Source organism: Oncorhynchus gorbuscha, linkage group LG08 (assembly GCF_021184085.1).
Source record: "Oncorhynchus gorbuscha isolate QuinsamMale2020 ecotype Even-year linkage group LG08, OgorEven_v1.0, whole genome shotgun sequence".
Taxonomy (NCBI): domain Eukaryota; kingdom Metazoa; phylum Chordata; class Actinopteri; order Salmoniformes; family Salmonidae; genus Oncorhynchus; species Oncorhynchus gorbuscha.
In genome coordinates this window covers 65,337,784-65,351,131 of record NC_060180.1, presented here as the reverse complement: position 1 = coordinate 65,351,131, position 13,348 = coordinate 65,337,784, and the positions used below count along the sequence as shown (strand labels likewise).

At 40.7% G+C, this 13,348-nt stretch overlaps 1 protein-coding gene and 1 long non-coding RNA gene across 2 annotated transcripts in view; one reads left to right on the top strand and one right to left on the bottom strand.

The window, feature by feature from the left end:
* Nucleotides 1-13,348, bottom strand: part of LOC124042013 (CREB-regulated transcription coactivator 1-like) — a 50,116-nt gene that overhangs the window by 22,727 nt on the left and 14,041 nt on the right. The window contains exon 2 of the mRNA XM_046360278.1: nt 769-879. Within this exon, the coding sequence (XP_046216234.1) occupies nt 769-879 (111 nt within the window). The remainder of the gene's footprint in view (nt 1-768; nt 880-13,348) is intronic.
* Nucleotides 10,010-11,715, top strand: LOC124042015. Its single transcript, XR_006840031.1, has 3 exons — nt 10,010-10,104; nt 11,152-11,211; nt 11,375-11,715. It is a non-coding gene; the product is annotated as an uncharacterized LOC124042015 (long non-coding RNA).

Sequence of the window (13,348 nt, the reverse complement as noted above, 5' to 3'; positions counted from 1 at the left end):
TGTTCTCAACTTGCCTACCTGGTTAAATAAAGGTGAAATAAAAAAAATAAAATTGTTCAGGGGCAGAACGACAGATTTTTACCTTGTCAGCTCGGGGATTCAAACTTGCAACCTTTCGGTTACTAGTCCAACGCTCTAACCACTAGGCTGTGTCTGCCAAATGGACAATGACCTCAAGCATACTTCCAAAGTTGTGGCAAAATGGCTTAAGGACAACAAAGTCAAGGTATTGGAGTGGCCATCACAAAGCCCTGACCTCAATCCTATAGAAAATTTGTGGGCAGAACTGAAAAAGCATGTGCGAGCAAGGAGGCCTACAAACCTGACTCCAGCTCTGTCAGAAGAAATGGGCCGAAATTCACCCAACTTATTGTGGGAAGCTTGTGGAAGGCTACCCGAAACGTTTGATCCAAGTTAAACAATTTAAAGGCAATGCTACCAAATACTAATTGAGTGTATGTAAACTTCTGACACACTGGGAATGTGATGAAAGAAATAAAAGCTGAAATAAATCATTCACTCTACTATTATTCTGACATTTCACATTCTTAAAATAAAGTGGTGATCCTAACTGACCTAAGACAGGGGTTTTTTACTAGGATGAAATGTCAGGAATTGTGAAAAACTGAGTTTAAATGTATTTGGCTAAGGTGTATGTAAACTTCAACTGTAAATGATAGCCAAATATATGTCAACAAAAGAGTAAACGTGTTCAATTTAGGGTAAGACCACAAATATTTCAAATCAGAGTCTGACAAACACACTTACCTGAAAAGGCATGTCAATGGTGCCATTTCCAATCTGATTGACATTTGGCAATGATCCGCCATAATACTGCCCACGGTTTTGTCCCAACTGTAAATACTGGGTCTTCTGTAACTGAATAAAGAGAGTGAAGAAACAAAAGAATAAGCAAACATGGAGTCAGATAATGTTAGGTATGAAATATTCAAAAGGCAATAGTACAAATAAATCAAAAACAAAATGGAGGGGCTTCCGGTTGAGCATGTGAATGGAGAAGAGGCTTGTGGATGAGGCTCTTACGCATTAGTTAATTTTGGCAAATTTTTACTTTGCATTCCATTTTCTTACATAGCAGATTTGATTGATGAGTTCGTAAGTTACCTTTTTTATTTAAATGTCACATGATCTTAGGAGCAGAAGACCTGTAACTAACGTTTCAACCGCGATGGCAAACGTGAATTGTACTAGCACCGACTCCAGTCCAACCGTTACGCAGTCTCACGTGGTCACACTCCCCACAGATCTTCAGAACTTCTGTATGGTTCTGATCTCGGAAATTACAGCTACCATTGCCACTCAGCTCAAAACTGTCATCGATGCTGCTCTGGCCACCTTCTCCGCCGCCCTCGATGGTGTCCGAGCCGCTGTGGATGAACAAGGTCACCAACTTAACGGCTTTGAACATGACCTGTGTGATGGCAGTAACCGCATAGTGAGAAAATTAGAATGAGAAAATGGTTGCCCAAAAACTGATTAACAAGACCGATGCCCTGGAATCCCATTCTCATCGTTGCAATCTTCGGGTTGTTGGTATACCAGAGAAACTTGGCGGGAACTCAGTTAAGTTCATGTCAGACTTCTTCGCGGAGGTGCTAGTTCCGGGCCATCGTTCCATCTACCCCGAAGCTGGACAGAGCCCACCGCATTGTCCCTTCCCCAGTGGGCGGAGACGACAACTCCAAGCCTAGAGTGTTTATCATCCGTTTTCATTATTACTGTGACACGGAGCGCATCCTCAAGAGGCAGGGCAGAGAGAGACCAGCCACATTTCTGCGGATGCAAGGTGTTCATCTTTCCTGACCTCAGCTCGAGTGTCACCAAGAAGTGAGCTAAATTCCTTGAAGTGTTCTCATTTTGAACCATTTCATGTGTCTGAAGCAACAAACTCTGCCTTCCCGGAAAGCAAATTAAGTGCACTATAGGCCTAGCCCTGGCCAATCGGATGGGTCAGATTACCGTGTGTACAGTAAAGCAGCAGGCTTAAAAAAATGTCCACAGCATTGTTGATACTGTGATATTTCAAAATGTTTCAAATCATGACCAAAGAATACAGCAAAGAGATGCTGTTTTTATGAGTGAGTTCATGTTTAAGTTCTTACTCAGCACTGTCAACATTTTTTATTCAACACTTTTAGAGGCTATTAAAATGTGCATTCTTCAAACTTCCACTCACACGACAACCAACACTGCAGCTGTAATGAATGAGTTGGAAAGTCTATTGATAGGCTTGCATTATTATTAGCAGATTGGGTCTTTTTAATATTTCACTTTCTCTGTTCATAGGAGTAACAACATGAATTTGTGCATTATGCAGGAATAATGCTGTACTACTCAAGTTTCACCATCAGCTGGAAGAAGGTGTCTCTTTTTGGTCAGTGTCAACAGAGGAAAGGGAGAGCGGAGGGACGTTGAGAGGCGGACCCGTCTCCTCTTGCTCTCTCTCTCTGCTGAGCAACCTGGTCTCCGAGCATTTTGTATTATTTTGTATGTAAATCTGCAACATTATTTAAGATGATATGTTATGTATTAATTTCGTATGGTATGTTCCGTGGTATGTGTCGTATGGTACGTTCGTGGTACGTTCCGTGGTATGTATCGAATGGTACGTTCCGTGGTATGTATCGTATGGTACGTATCGTATGGTACGTTCCGTGGTATGTATCGTATGGTATGTATCGTATGGTATGTTCCGTGGTATGTATCATATGGTACGTTCCGTGGTATTTATCGTATGGTACGTTCCGTGGTATTTATCGTATGGTACGTTCCGTGGTATTTATCGTATGGTACGTTCCGTGGTATGTATCGTATGGTACGTTCCGTGGTATGTATCGTATGGTACGTTCCGTGGTATGTATCGTATGGTATGTTCCGTGGTATGTATCGTATGGTATGTTCCGTGGTATGTATCGTATGGTATGTTCCGTGGTATGTATGGTATGTTCCGTGGTATGTATCGTATGTTCCGTGGTATGTATCATATGGTATGTTCCGTGGTATGTATCGTATGGTATGTTCCGCGGTATGTATCGTATGTTCCGTGGTATGTATCGTATGTTCCGATTTGCAAAATGTACAATGTTACGAATTTTCTAAATGGAGAATATATTACAAATTTGCAAAACGTATGATATATTACAAATTCTAGCTAGATGTCTTATTTTCGCTCGCTCGGTAACATTTACTAGGGGTTAGGGTTAAGGTTCGAGTTAAGTTTAGGAGTTAGGTTAAAGGGTTAAGGTTTGGGTTAGGGGAAGAGTTAGCTAAAAGGGTTAAGGTTATGCTATGAGACCAGGTTGCACTAAGACTGACCATCAGATGCAGGCCCCATCAGCCCAGTAAAATATTTACATGTATGCTCGCTCAGCTGTGCCTCACGGGTAATACAACAACTGATCTATTACGAGTGTGATCATATAGCCTACCTCAAATTTTGAAATATATATCTTTTTTAAATGGTCAGAACCACAGTGCAATATCACGACAATTCAAGCAAAGCCAATATGCGGAGATAATGTATTTGGCATATAGCCTACTGCACAAACCTCATTGTTACAGTACTGTTTTTAAAAGGTTAATGTTGCATAGGCTTACATTTTTTAAGTAATGTAAAAATAAAATAAATCTGAGCCGTAGATCTCGGCTTGCATTTTGACTCAGGAAGTGATCTTCACTCAGAAAGGGTTGGTCTCCACTGAACGAGCCTATTCCAAGCCCTCAGAGTTTCCTGCGCCAGTGAGCTCGGGACAGACAGCTGATTTTTATAATGCTTCCACTGGATATATGGGATCATCAGATCATGATATTTTGCTCTTTCACATCGAGGCCGGGAGTTTTGAAAATATTTTTCAAATCCAGAGGAACTATCATTTGATGTAAATGTAACGGATGTGAGACGGCTAGCTTAGTTAGCGGTGCGCGCTAAATAGCGTTTCAATCGGTTACATCACTTGCTCTGAGACCTTGAAGTAGTAATTCCCCTTGCTCTGCAAGGGCCGCGGCTTTTGTGGAACGATGGGTAACGATGCTTCGAGGGTGACTGTTGTCGATGTGTGCAGAGGGTCCCTGGTTTGCGCCCGGGTATGGGCGAGGGGACGGAAGTAAAGTTATACTGTTACATTGATGCTGTTGACCCGGATTACTGGTTGCTGCGGAAAAAGGAGGAAGGTCAAAAGGGGGGTGAGTGTAACGGATGTGAAACGGCTAGCTTAGTTAGCGGTGCGCGCTAAATAGCGTTTCAATCGGTTACGTCACTTGCTCTGAGACCTTGAAGTAGTAGTTCCCCTTGCTCTGCAAGGGCCGCGGCTTTTGTGGAGCGATGGGTAACGATGCTTCGTGGGTGACGGTTGTCGATGTGTGCAGAAGGTCCCTGGTTCGCGCCCGGGTATGGGCGAGGGGACGGTTTAAAATTATTCTGTTACATAAACTTTAAATATTAAAATTTAAAAAAATACTTTGTTGCCTTGTGTGAGGTGAAGAAAAAGTGACTGAGAAGCTCAGCTTATTGGTGGTGTGTTAAGACAATCAGAAATAAGACATTGCCAAATGGGCAAGGAGTCTTTGGCAATTCTTTGGGCCTTCCTCTGACACCGCGTGGTATAGGAGTTGTCATGCCCTCTTCACGGCTGTCTTGGTGTGTTTGGACCATGACAGATTGTTGGTGATGTGGACACCAAGGAACTTGAATCTCTCAACCTGCTACACTACAGCCCTGTCAATGAGAAGGGGGGAGTGCTCGGTCCTTCTTTTCCTGTAGTCCACAATCATCTCCTTTGTCTTGATCACGTTGAGGGAGAGGATGTTGTCCTGGCAACACACGGCCAGGTCTCTGACCTTCTCCCTATAGGCTGTCTCATTGTCACGGTATCTGTGTGCATTCAAATTGCCATTGATAAAATGCAATTGTGTTCGAGGACAGTAGCTTATGCCTTCCCATTCCATAACCAACACCATGGGGCATTCTGTTCACAAGATGTTGACATCAGCAAATTGCTCTCCCACACGATGCCATACACTTGGTCTGCGGTTGAAGCTTGTTGGACGTACTGCCAAATTCTCTAAAACTATGTTTTTCTGGTAGAGAAATTACTTTTAATTGTATGGCCACAGCTCTGGTGGACATTCTTGCAGTCAGCATGCCAATTGCACACTCCCTCAAAACTTGAGACATCTGTGGCATTGTGTTGTGTGACAAAATTTCACATTTTAGAGTAACCTATTGGCAACTGTGTAATGATCATGCTGTTTAATCAGCTTCTTGAAAAGCCACATGTGTGTGTGGACAGGTGTCTTTTATACAAGTAACGAGTTCAAACAGGTGCAGTTAATACAGGTAATGAGTGGAGAACAGGATGGCTTCTTAAAGAAAAACGAACAGGTCTGTGAGAGACGGAATTCTTACTGGTTTGTAGGTGATCAAATACTTATGTCATGCAAATTAATTATTTAAAAATCATAGACCTCTACATGCTTTCTAAGTGGGAAAACCTGCAAAATCGGCAGTGTATCAAATATTTGTTCTCCCCACTGTATCTGATGCTGTCTTGACAGAAATAGTATGACATGCCATTCTCTTTTGGTCCAGACAGCATCAGATACATGGTGTGCACCAGTGATCACTTTCGCGGTCAAAAAGCAAGTTGAGATCTACCGCTCAGATTTTTTCAAAACATGACTTAAAATGTTTTAACATTGACCTAATAAAAACAGTTCTGTAAGAATGAGGTTTGTTCAGTAGACCTAATACATTATCACAGCATTTTGGCTATATGCCTGGCTTGCCGATATTGTTATTCTCAGACATATTATATTCCAAAACTCTAGATTTGATTACAAAATAGATCATCAGTTGGTGTAGCACTTGCAAGGCACAGCTGAGCATAAATGTAAATCATTTGCAAATTATTCACTTTTTTATTTTACTGGACAGATGGTGCCTGCATCTGATGGTAATGGTTCTTTCAAAACAACTGGGAACTCTGGGGGAAAAAATTAGGTCAAATCATGAAGTCAGTGAAATAGTTTCTGACTTGGAATTCCGAGTTGGATGACCGTTTAAAACTATTTTTCCCAGTCAGATCGAATTTTTTTCCTGAGTTCCCAGTTGTCTTTGAACACACTGAAGTCGGAAGTCGTACATTTCCGAGTTCCCAGTTGTTTTTAACACGGCATTAGTCTCAGCAGCCGGAGAGAGCAGCAGAGGGTCCTTCCTTTCCTCCAGTGGAACTGACTAGAGAGAGGTGACACAGTCTTCCACCTGACTGCAAATCTCAAGTCGCACCACATCTGCCACATGCAGAAATGTATGTTGTTCCTATGAGCAGAGAAAGTGAAATATTCTTCAATATTAAAATAGTGGGTGTACGAGCTGCTAATAATAATTACAACGCAGGGCTATCGATACACTAGGCTACTCATTCATTGCAGTTGCAGCGTGAATGTTTTCTAGTAGTGTTGAATAAAAACAGTGTTGACAGTGTTGTATGAAAAATTCAACATGAAATCATTCCTAAGAACAGAAGCTCTTTGCTCTATTCTTTGACAGTCTCTCTGTGGTCATGGTTGTAAAAGTGATTAAATCTTATGTAGGCTAGTATTGAACTTCGCTGTGGCCGGGGATGTGGAAGCACAGTAGGCACTGTGATTTGAGCTATCTGATTGACCATCTCAGTAGCTGCACTAATTTAGCCTAAGAGTTCCCTTCCATCGAGTACACAGAGTTGGTCTTTTCAGACAAATGAAATGGTTCATTATGGGAACACTTTGCTTACCCGGTGCGCAGGGCTTCTGAATCAAGTGCACATACCGCCAACAGCGGAACACAAAAACAAAAATGTGCAAGCCTTTATCACAGCATTTTTTGTTGGCTTTTGTACATAGATATTTGGTGATTGACTAGGAATACTTTGGTGACCTCTGGTCTCCACCTACTAAAACAAATGATCCATATTTCAATATTTTATTTGGAGGGACAAGGAGGTAAGGTAGGGCGGGCCCTGGTGAGAGGGCGGAGTTAGCCGTTTGAGAGAGGTGAATGTGCTGCTAAAAACGCAACTCCGGGAGCCAAATCTTTGATCAACGTTGGAAGCAATATTTACATGTTGACCCATAATTTATTTTCTTTATTGTGTACAAAATACTTTATATGTAGATTTTTTTGTGTACAAAAATATATATTTCAAATTAGAAAAAATGATATAGGTCTGGACCTCTGTGTCCTCATATGTACTGTAGTCACGGCCATGCTTTTGAGTGGATTATGATAGAGACATGAGGTTTGGACCATTGGTTTTCTTAATTGGATTATCTATAGAATTAACATGATTTTACCCATTGGTCAAAATCAGAGTTTCTAAACCCAGAGACACAACATCACAAGACTTCTGGAAACACTTGCGAAGCAGACCAGGCCGGGGTTTGGAGCTTGAGACATCAATGAGAGAAGTGAACAATTCTTACTTAGTTCCAAAATGTTCTCCAAATCTAATGGCACAACCTAGATTCGAGCCAATGTATTAGGTAGTTGAACTTGTTATTACTCAAACCATGTGAACGTGACAAACTGACACGTTTTAAAGTGTCAAAAACAACTTTATATATAAAGTGTGCCTTTGATTTGACGGCCTGTACATGCTCAGTTCAGTGCGAGACGACCATTAGACCCAATGACGTGTCTGCGCATGAGCGTAGCTTGCGAAACATAATCGAACCTAACCTACATGAATAAAAATATAAACCATGGAAGTGAGTGAGACTGTCATTATGCATAATGTACTTTGTAATATTCATGTTATACCAGTGCAGTGGTATGTGTTTATATGACCAACTACTGCACCGATGTTAGCATACTGTTAATTTGTATGTGAGCTAGCTAATTGCTCACAATGAGGGAATGTTATTTGGATTTGCCTACTTGTGCAGTAAGCCTAGGTTTATATGTACAGTTATGTAATCGATTTTATTGATTTATTTTATTGATTTTCTGTGTTTTTTCAATGTATGCCTTGATGTGTTTGGCTGGCTCTAAATGTGCGAGCGAGCCTACACAGCCTACCCATAGTATATACAATAATGAAATCACCAGGTTCCAACATACACAGCAAGTCAAGAAAAGTCATTGTAACTTGTCCACACTGCAAACTGAAGTTAAATAAGAAAAACTTAAATACATTTACAAAGAAAGCATACACATTGCTTTGAAACAGTGTCCAATGAAAGATTTTTGGCATGTGAGTACATTGATGTGCGAAACGGTGTATTTGCAGTCGAAAATACATTTTCTGGTCCAGCAAAATTCATACATGTTGTGAAAAATACTAATTCAGTTCCAACTGTGTTCAAAAAAAGTATTAACTATTATCATTATTGTTGTAGTTGGGACCCCCATCCGATTGGCCAATTTTTTTCTTCAAAGGAAAACATGCAGCAAATTAAGCGATGGTGGTGCCTAGTTCTCCTGCAGAACTTTCCCATGCCGTCAGTATTGAACATTATAAAAATGTTTAATTTGCATCCTTAAAATCACTTGTTTCACTGTAGACAGACTGTCCTGAATATATTTTCATATTGAATGCATGTCATTCCCTCACTAAGGTCTGAAGAAGAGAGGTTGAATGATTGAAAAAGGAGGCGAAAACAAAACACACTATACATGTAGGTGTCATATGAGTGGTATAGTCTTTACACCCCCCTTTCTCATATGGCGAGTGGTATAGTATTAACCCCGCCCCTCTCCAATATATTTCAGGATGATGTAGAAGACGCCACATCAGCATCCAGCTCATTCTTGTACACACATCCTTAGTGGTTCCCTAACATTACTTCATGACCACAATATGTTTTCTTTCTAGACGATACTGAAAACTAAATGCACAGCGAACTGGTATGTAGTCTGTGTGTAATGCTGAAGGCTTGATGCATGGCAAGATATAATAGTTGTGATGACTTGTTGAGTAGTTATAGATATCACTGAAAACCCCTTTAATAATTGTGGCTTTTGTTTGCATGGTGGTATTGTGAAATTGTGGTGTAATTTGACTTGATGACCCAATTAGGCACTATTAATATTTATTCTTCCCTTTTCTTCAAGGAAAAGGGACACCCTAGAGGCAGCATTTAAACATTTAAAGGCACTGTTTCCCTCCCTAGTGTCATTGGGATGGACGGGGAAGACCGCATTACAACCCTTAAAGAACTACGGTTGTATGATGGCCTGAACGAAAAGGAACATATTCTCCTCAAGGAACCATTCATGTTACAGTTACAGAGAGATTATGAGATGTTCTATGTGGAGGCAGTTGATGTTCTATGTGGAGGCAGTTGATGTTCTATGTGGAGGCAGTTGATGTTCTATGTGGAGGCAGTTGATAACAAGAAAATGACTGTCTTTGCCTCTTGAGGAGCAGGAGTGAAGCCATTTGAGGAGTGGTCAAAGATTGTTTTTGTCTGCTGTGTTAATTGTTTAAATTGTTAATTGTGTTATGTTGTTTAGTAAAGACGAAGTAGAAGTCACCCTGAGTCTCTGATCTCTGTACTGGAGCTAGCATAACTTAATGTACAAAGCACATTCAGCATGTCTATAAGGTATAGTGTCTCCATTCTCATGAGGAAAGTAAATAGCATTATAAATCAGGAAAGGTAGTAACTGTGTGTATATATGCTCAATGAAATAATATAATTAAAGTTACAACATTTATCAACACAATTTTAACAGTACATGACAAATCTGTTCACTGCAACAATATCAGTAGCTTGTCTCAAATACAGCATGAAGCAAAAAGTGTTAACACATCTGCTGGTAATTTATAATATTTTTTACGATCTTAAAATGAAATACGTTTGTATTCAACGCGTGACTTGCGCAAACGTGTGTGTTTGTATTCAATGTGACTGTCATACCTCAGACAAAAACAAAGGTGGGCGGGGTCAAACGTTTGACTCCGCCCATATTAAGACCCGCCCCGAACTGCACACTGCAGTCAGGATGCTTGTTCCATAAACCAAGTACTTCAGTCAGTGCGCTATGCCAATGTCGCTAGCTCTACACGCCTATGTGATAATAAGGATGACAGAAATAACCCTGTGAGTTTCTATTTTTAATTTCATGGTCGCACATTGAGATTAGTGGTTGCAAGTACGAATCACAATGTGTAATTTCGCAAACTTGTATCGTGTGAAAAATGTAACAATGTTCGCAAATGTGTAACTTGACATTTGAATACATTCAATAAGATTTGCATGCATAATTTATTTTAATTATTACAAGTCAATTTACGACTAACTATTCTGAAGTGCATCAAAAATATACTTGCAGATGTTATCTGCTCGGGGGTCCTGTCACGTTACCAAGAGACTCGTACAAAACCTACAAGTTTACATCTGTAGAAAGATATTCGCAATCAGCCAAAACCACAGCCGCCTATTGCAGCAACTATTGGCTTGATTGTTCTGTCAATCACATCTCAGGAAGTAGTTTGAAGATAAATCATTCCTACAAAGTAACGTTAATGTTACTTGGCCTGAGGTACTAGAATAAAGGTCATTTTTTATGTGTACATCGATTTGTTTGTGTGTGTAAAGGCATGACAGTAGCTTGTTTATCATGCGAAATATAAAATGGTACATTTCAGACGAACTCCATTGACAGCAGCTAAATTAACTTTAGCAAGCTGGCTTCTGACGTTCATCCTAGTTTTACTATCAACTGGCTAACGGTAGCTTTAGCAGGCAGCTTTAGATGCGAGGGGAAAACAAATATATTTGCTAGTTAACCATCTGATAAAGTTTATGCCATAAACTACGTTAGCCAAATTAGAACTGCTGGGGGAAAAACTCCCACAATCGTCAATACCTAAATGTTAGGTTTCTAGAAAATAAATTATATTTGCTAGCTATATTTTAGACTCGTTACTGACTTTTGAACACTGTCAAACTACTATGTTACACTGCCTGTTGATTAATTGGGGACTGAACGTTGGCAAGATATTCCTCCTCTGTAAACCGGCTATTGTTTTTGTATAATTTGGATGTATAGGCTTGTACACATTTACTTGAGTGTTTAATTAGCACAGTTTGTCAAACCGAGTGACTAGGATTATTGTTATTCATGTTTTTGTTATTGCATTTCAGGTGGAGGGAGTAAGATCACTACAAAGCAGAAAACTGCAAGACAACCAAAGGACCCTAGAGGTATTACAGTCTATGCTTATGAAGTGGATATTGTATGTGAATTGCCCATTCAGATCATTGACACTTACAAAATGGTTGGATTGTTTAGCAACATGTGCAGTAAATGCTAACACGGCTTTGGTGTTTAGCAAGGTACATAATGTATTTGTCATCTCCCCATCAGACTTCTGTATGCTGTGACATGGGCCTGGATGGTGAAACATCTGCTTCCAGCTGCTTGACTATTGGGGCCTTCAGTTTTACCTTACATCACAGCAAGAGTCTCCTTATCTCTGTCTCATAGTCATTTAACATGTATTATGTGTCCACTCATTCATGAAAACTGCTACAGACACAAGAATTGCACCTGAGTGATGATAGCCAGCTAGCCGAGCCATTGCGTGAGAGATCAAATCAAACTTTGTCACATGCACCGAATACAACAAGTGTGGACTTTACCTTAAAATGCTTACTTACAAGCCCTTAACCAACAGTGCAGATCAATAAGAAAATATTTACCAAGTAGACTAAAATAAAAAGTAACACAATAAGAATAACAAGGCTATATACAGGGGCCACCGATGCAGTGTGTGGGGGTACAGGTTAGTTGAGGTAATCTGTACATGTAGGTGGGAGCTAAGTGAGTATGCATAGGTAACAAACAAACAGTGAGTAGCAGCAATCTACAAAAGGGGGGGAATCAATGTAAATTGTCCAGTGGCAATGTTAAACTGTTCAGCAGTCTTATGGCTTGTGGTAGAAGCCTTTTAGTCCTAGACTTGGCACTCTGGTACTGCTTGCCGTGCGGTGGCAGAGAAAAGTCTATAACTTGGGTGACTGGAGTCTGACAATTTTATGGGTTTTCCTGACTATTATATAGGTCCTGGATGGCAGGAAGCTTGGCCTCAGTGATGTACTGGGCTGTTCGCACTACCCTCTGTAGCGCCAAGTGTTGACACCAAGTAACTCGAGGTAGAACAAATGGGTGGGTTATCTTTCACAGGGGAATGTGAAAGGGGTGGTGCTTCAATGGTGGGTAACACACTGAAGAAACAGCACCGCTCATGCTAGCCAAACAAATCGATTGGCGGTTTAGCCCAGGAGGTTGCTAGCTAAAACACCAGTGATGCCGTTAGCTCACCAACTAGCCAAGACACTTAAAAGTTTAGCTAGCTAACTCCGAGCGGTGGGAACCGACGGAGAGCTAGAGATCCCTGGTAGAAGAAGCTACAATTTGTGAGAAACTGCTATTAGCGGGATGTGAAAGCTGTGGATCTAGCTAGGTAACAATGCCAATTGTGTGTAGGCCAGGCAACAGGTGTATTGTAACGAGCCGACGAAAAAAAAAACTACTTACAAGCTGCAGAATTACTGAAAATTAGCCACTGAATGCTCTGTGCTGGGGTGTTAATCCCCACTAAAATAAACAGTTAAATTGAGAGCTAGTTTTCTGAAGAAAGCTGCTTAATTAACAGGCAAGTAACCCAATAGACTTGTGAAGAGGCTAAGAATGAGGAAACTTATTGGCTAAACTATGACCGCAAAAAAGGGTGTGTCCAGTAGTGAAACGTCAAACCCAGTCGACTGAAAGAACTGACATTCACTTGTCTATTTGTCCTATTCTTCAGGCTTGGCTGGGATAGGTATGTAGTAGGCACACCTGTGATGTCTTATATACACAGGGGGTGAAAATAAGGTGGCATGGTCCAGTACGCAAAGATTGTGTGGGTACGCCATACCGGTAAAACATGAGCCTATCACAATTAATACAACATGCCCTAACATTTGCGAATTGACTGGAAACCGGGTGGTTTATGAGCCAAATTGCTTTGTGGTTTGAGGAGAACACTTACATTTTGTCAAGGTAGAGATGAGTGGCTGAGACACTTGTGAATAAGGCGGAGATGAGTGGCTGAGACCGAGGCACGTGTGGACAATTCAGGCTACAAGTGTAAGCCTAATGGCAATTGCAGAATGTCATTACAATACATGTAGGTGTTTTGTAACAGATGTCTCTTTCCAGTCATCAAATTGCAGATGCATAGTGCACCGTTGGGGTTTGGATGCTGAAATTATTTTGTGAGTGGACAAATGTGTATGGATAGCTTACAGGAGCACCTTTGTTAGGTGATTGTTTGACAATCATGACTGGTTGTGT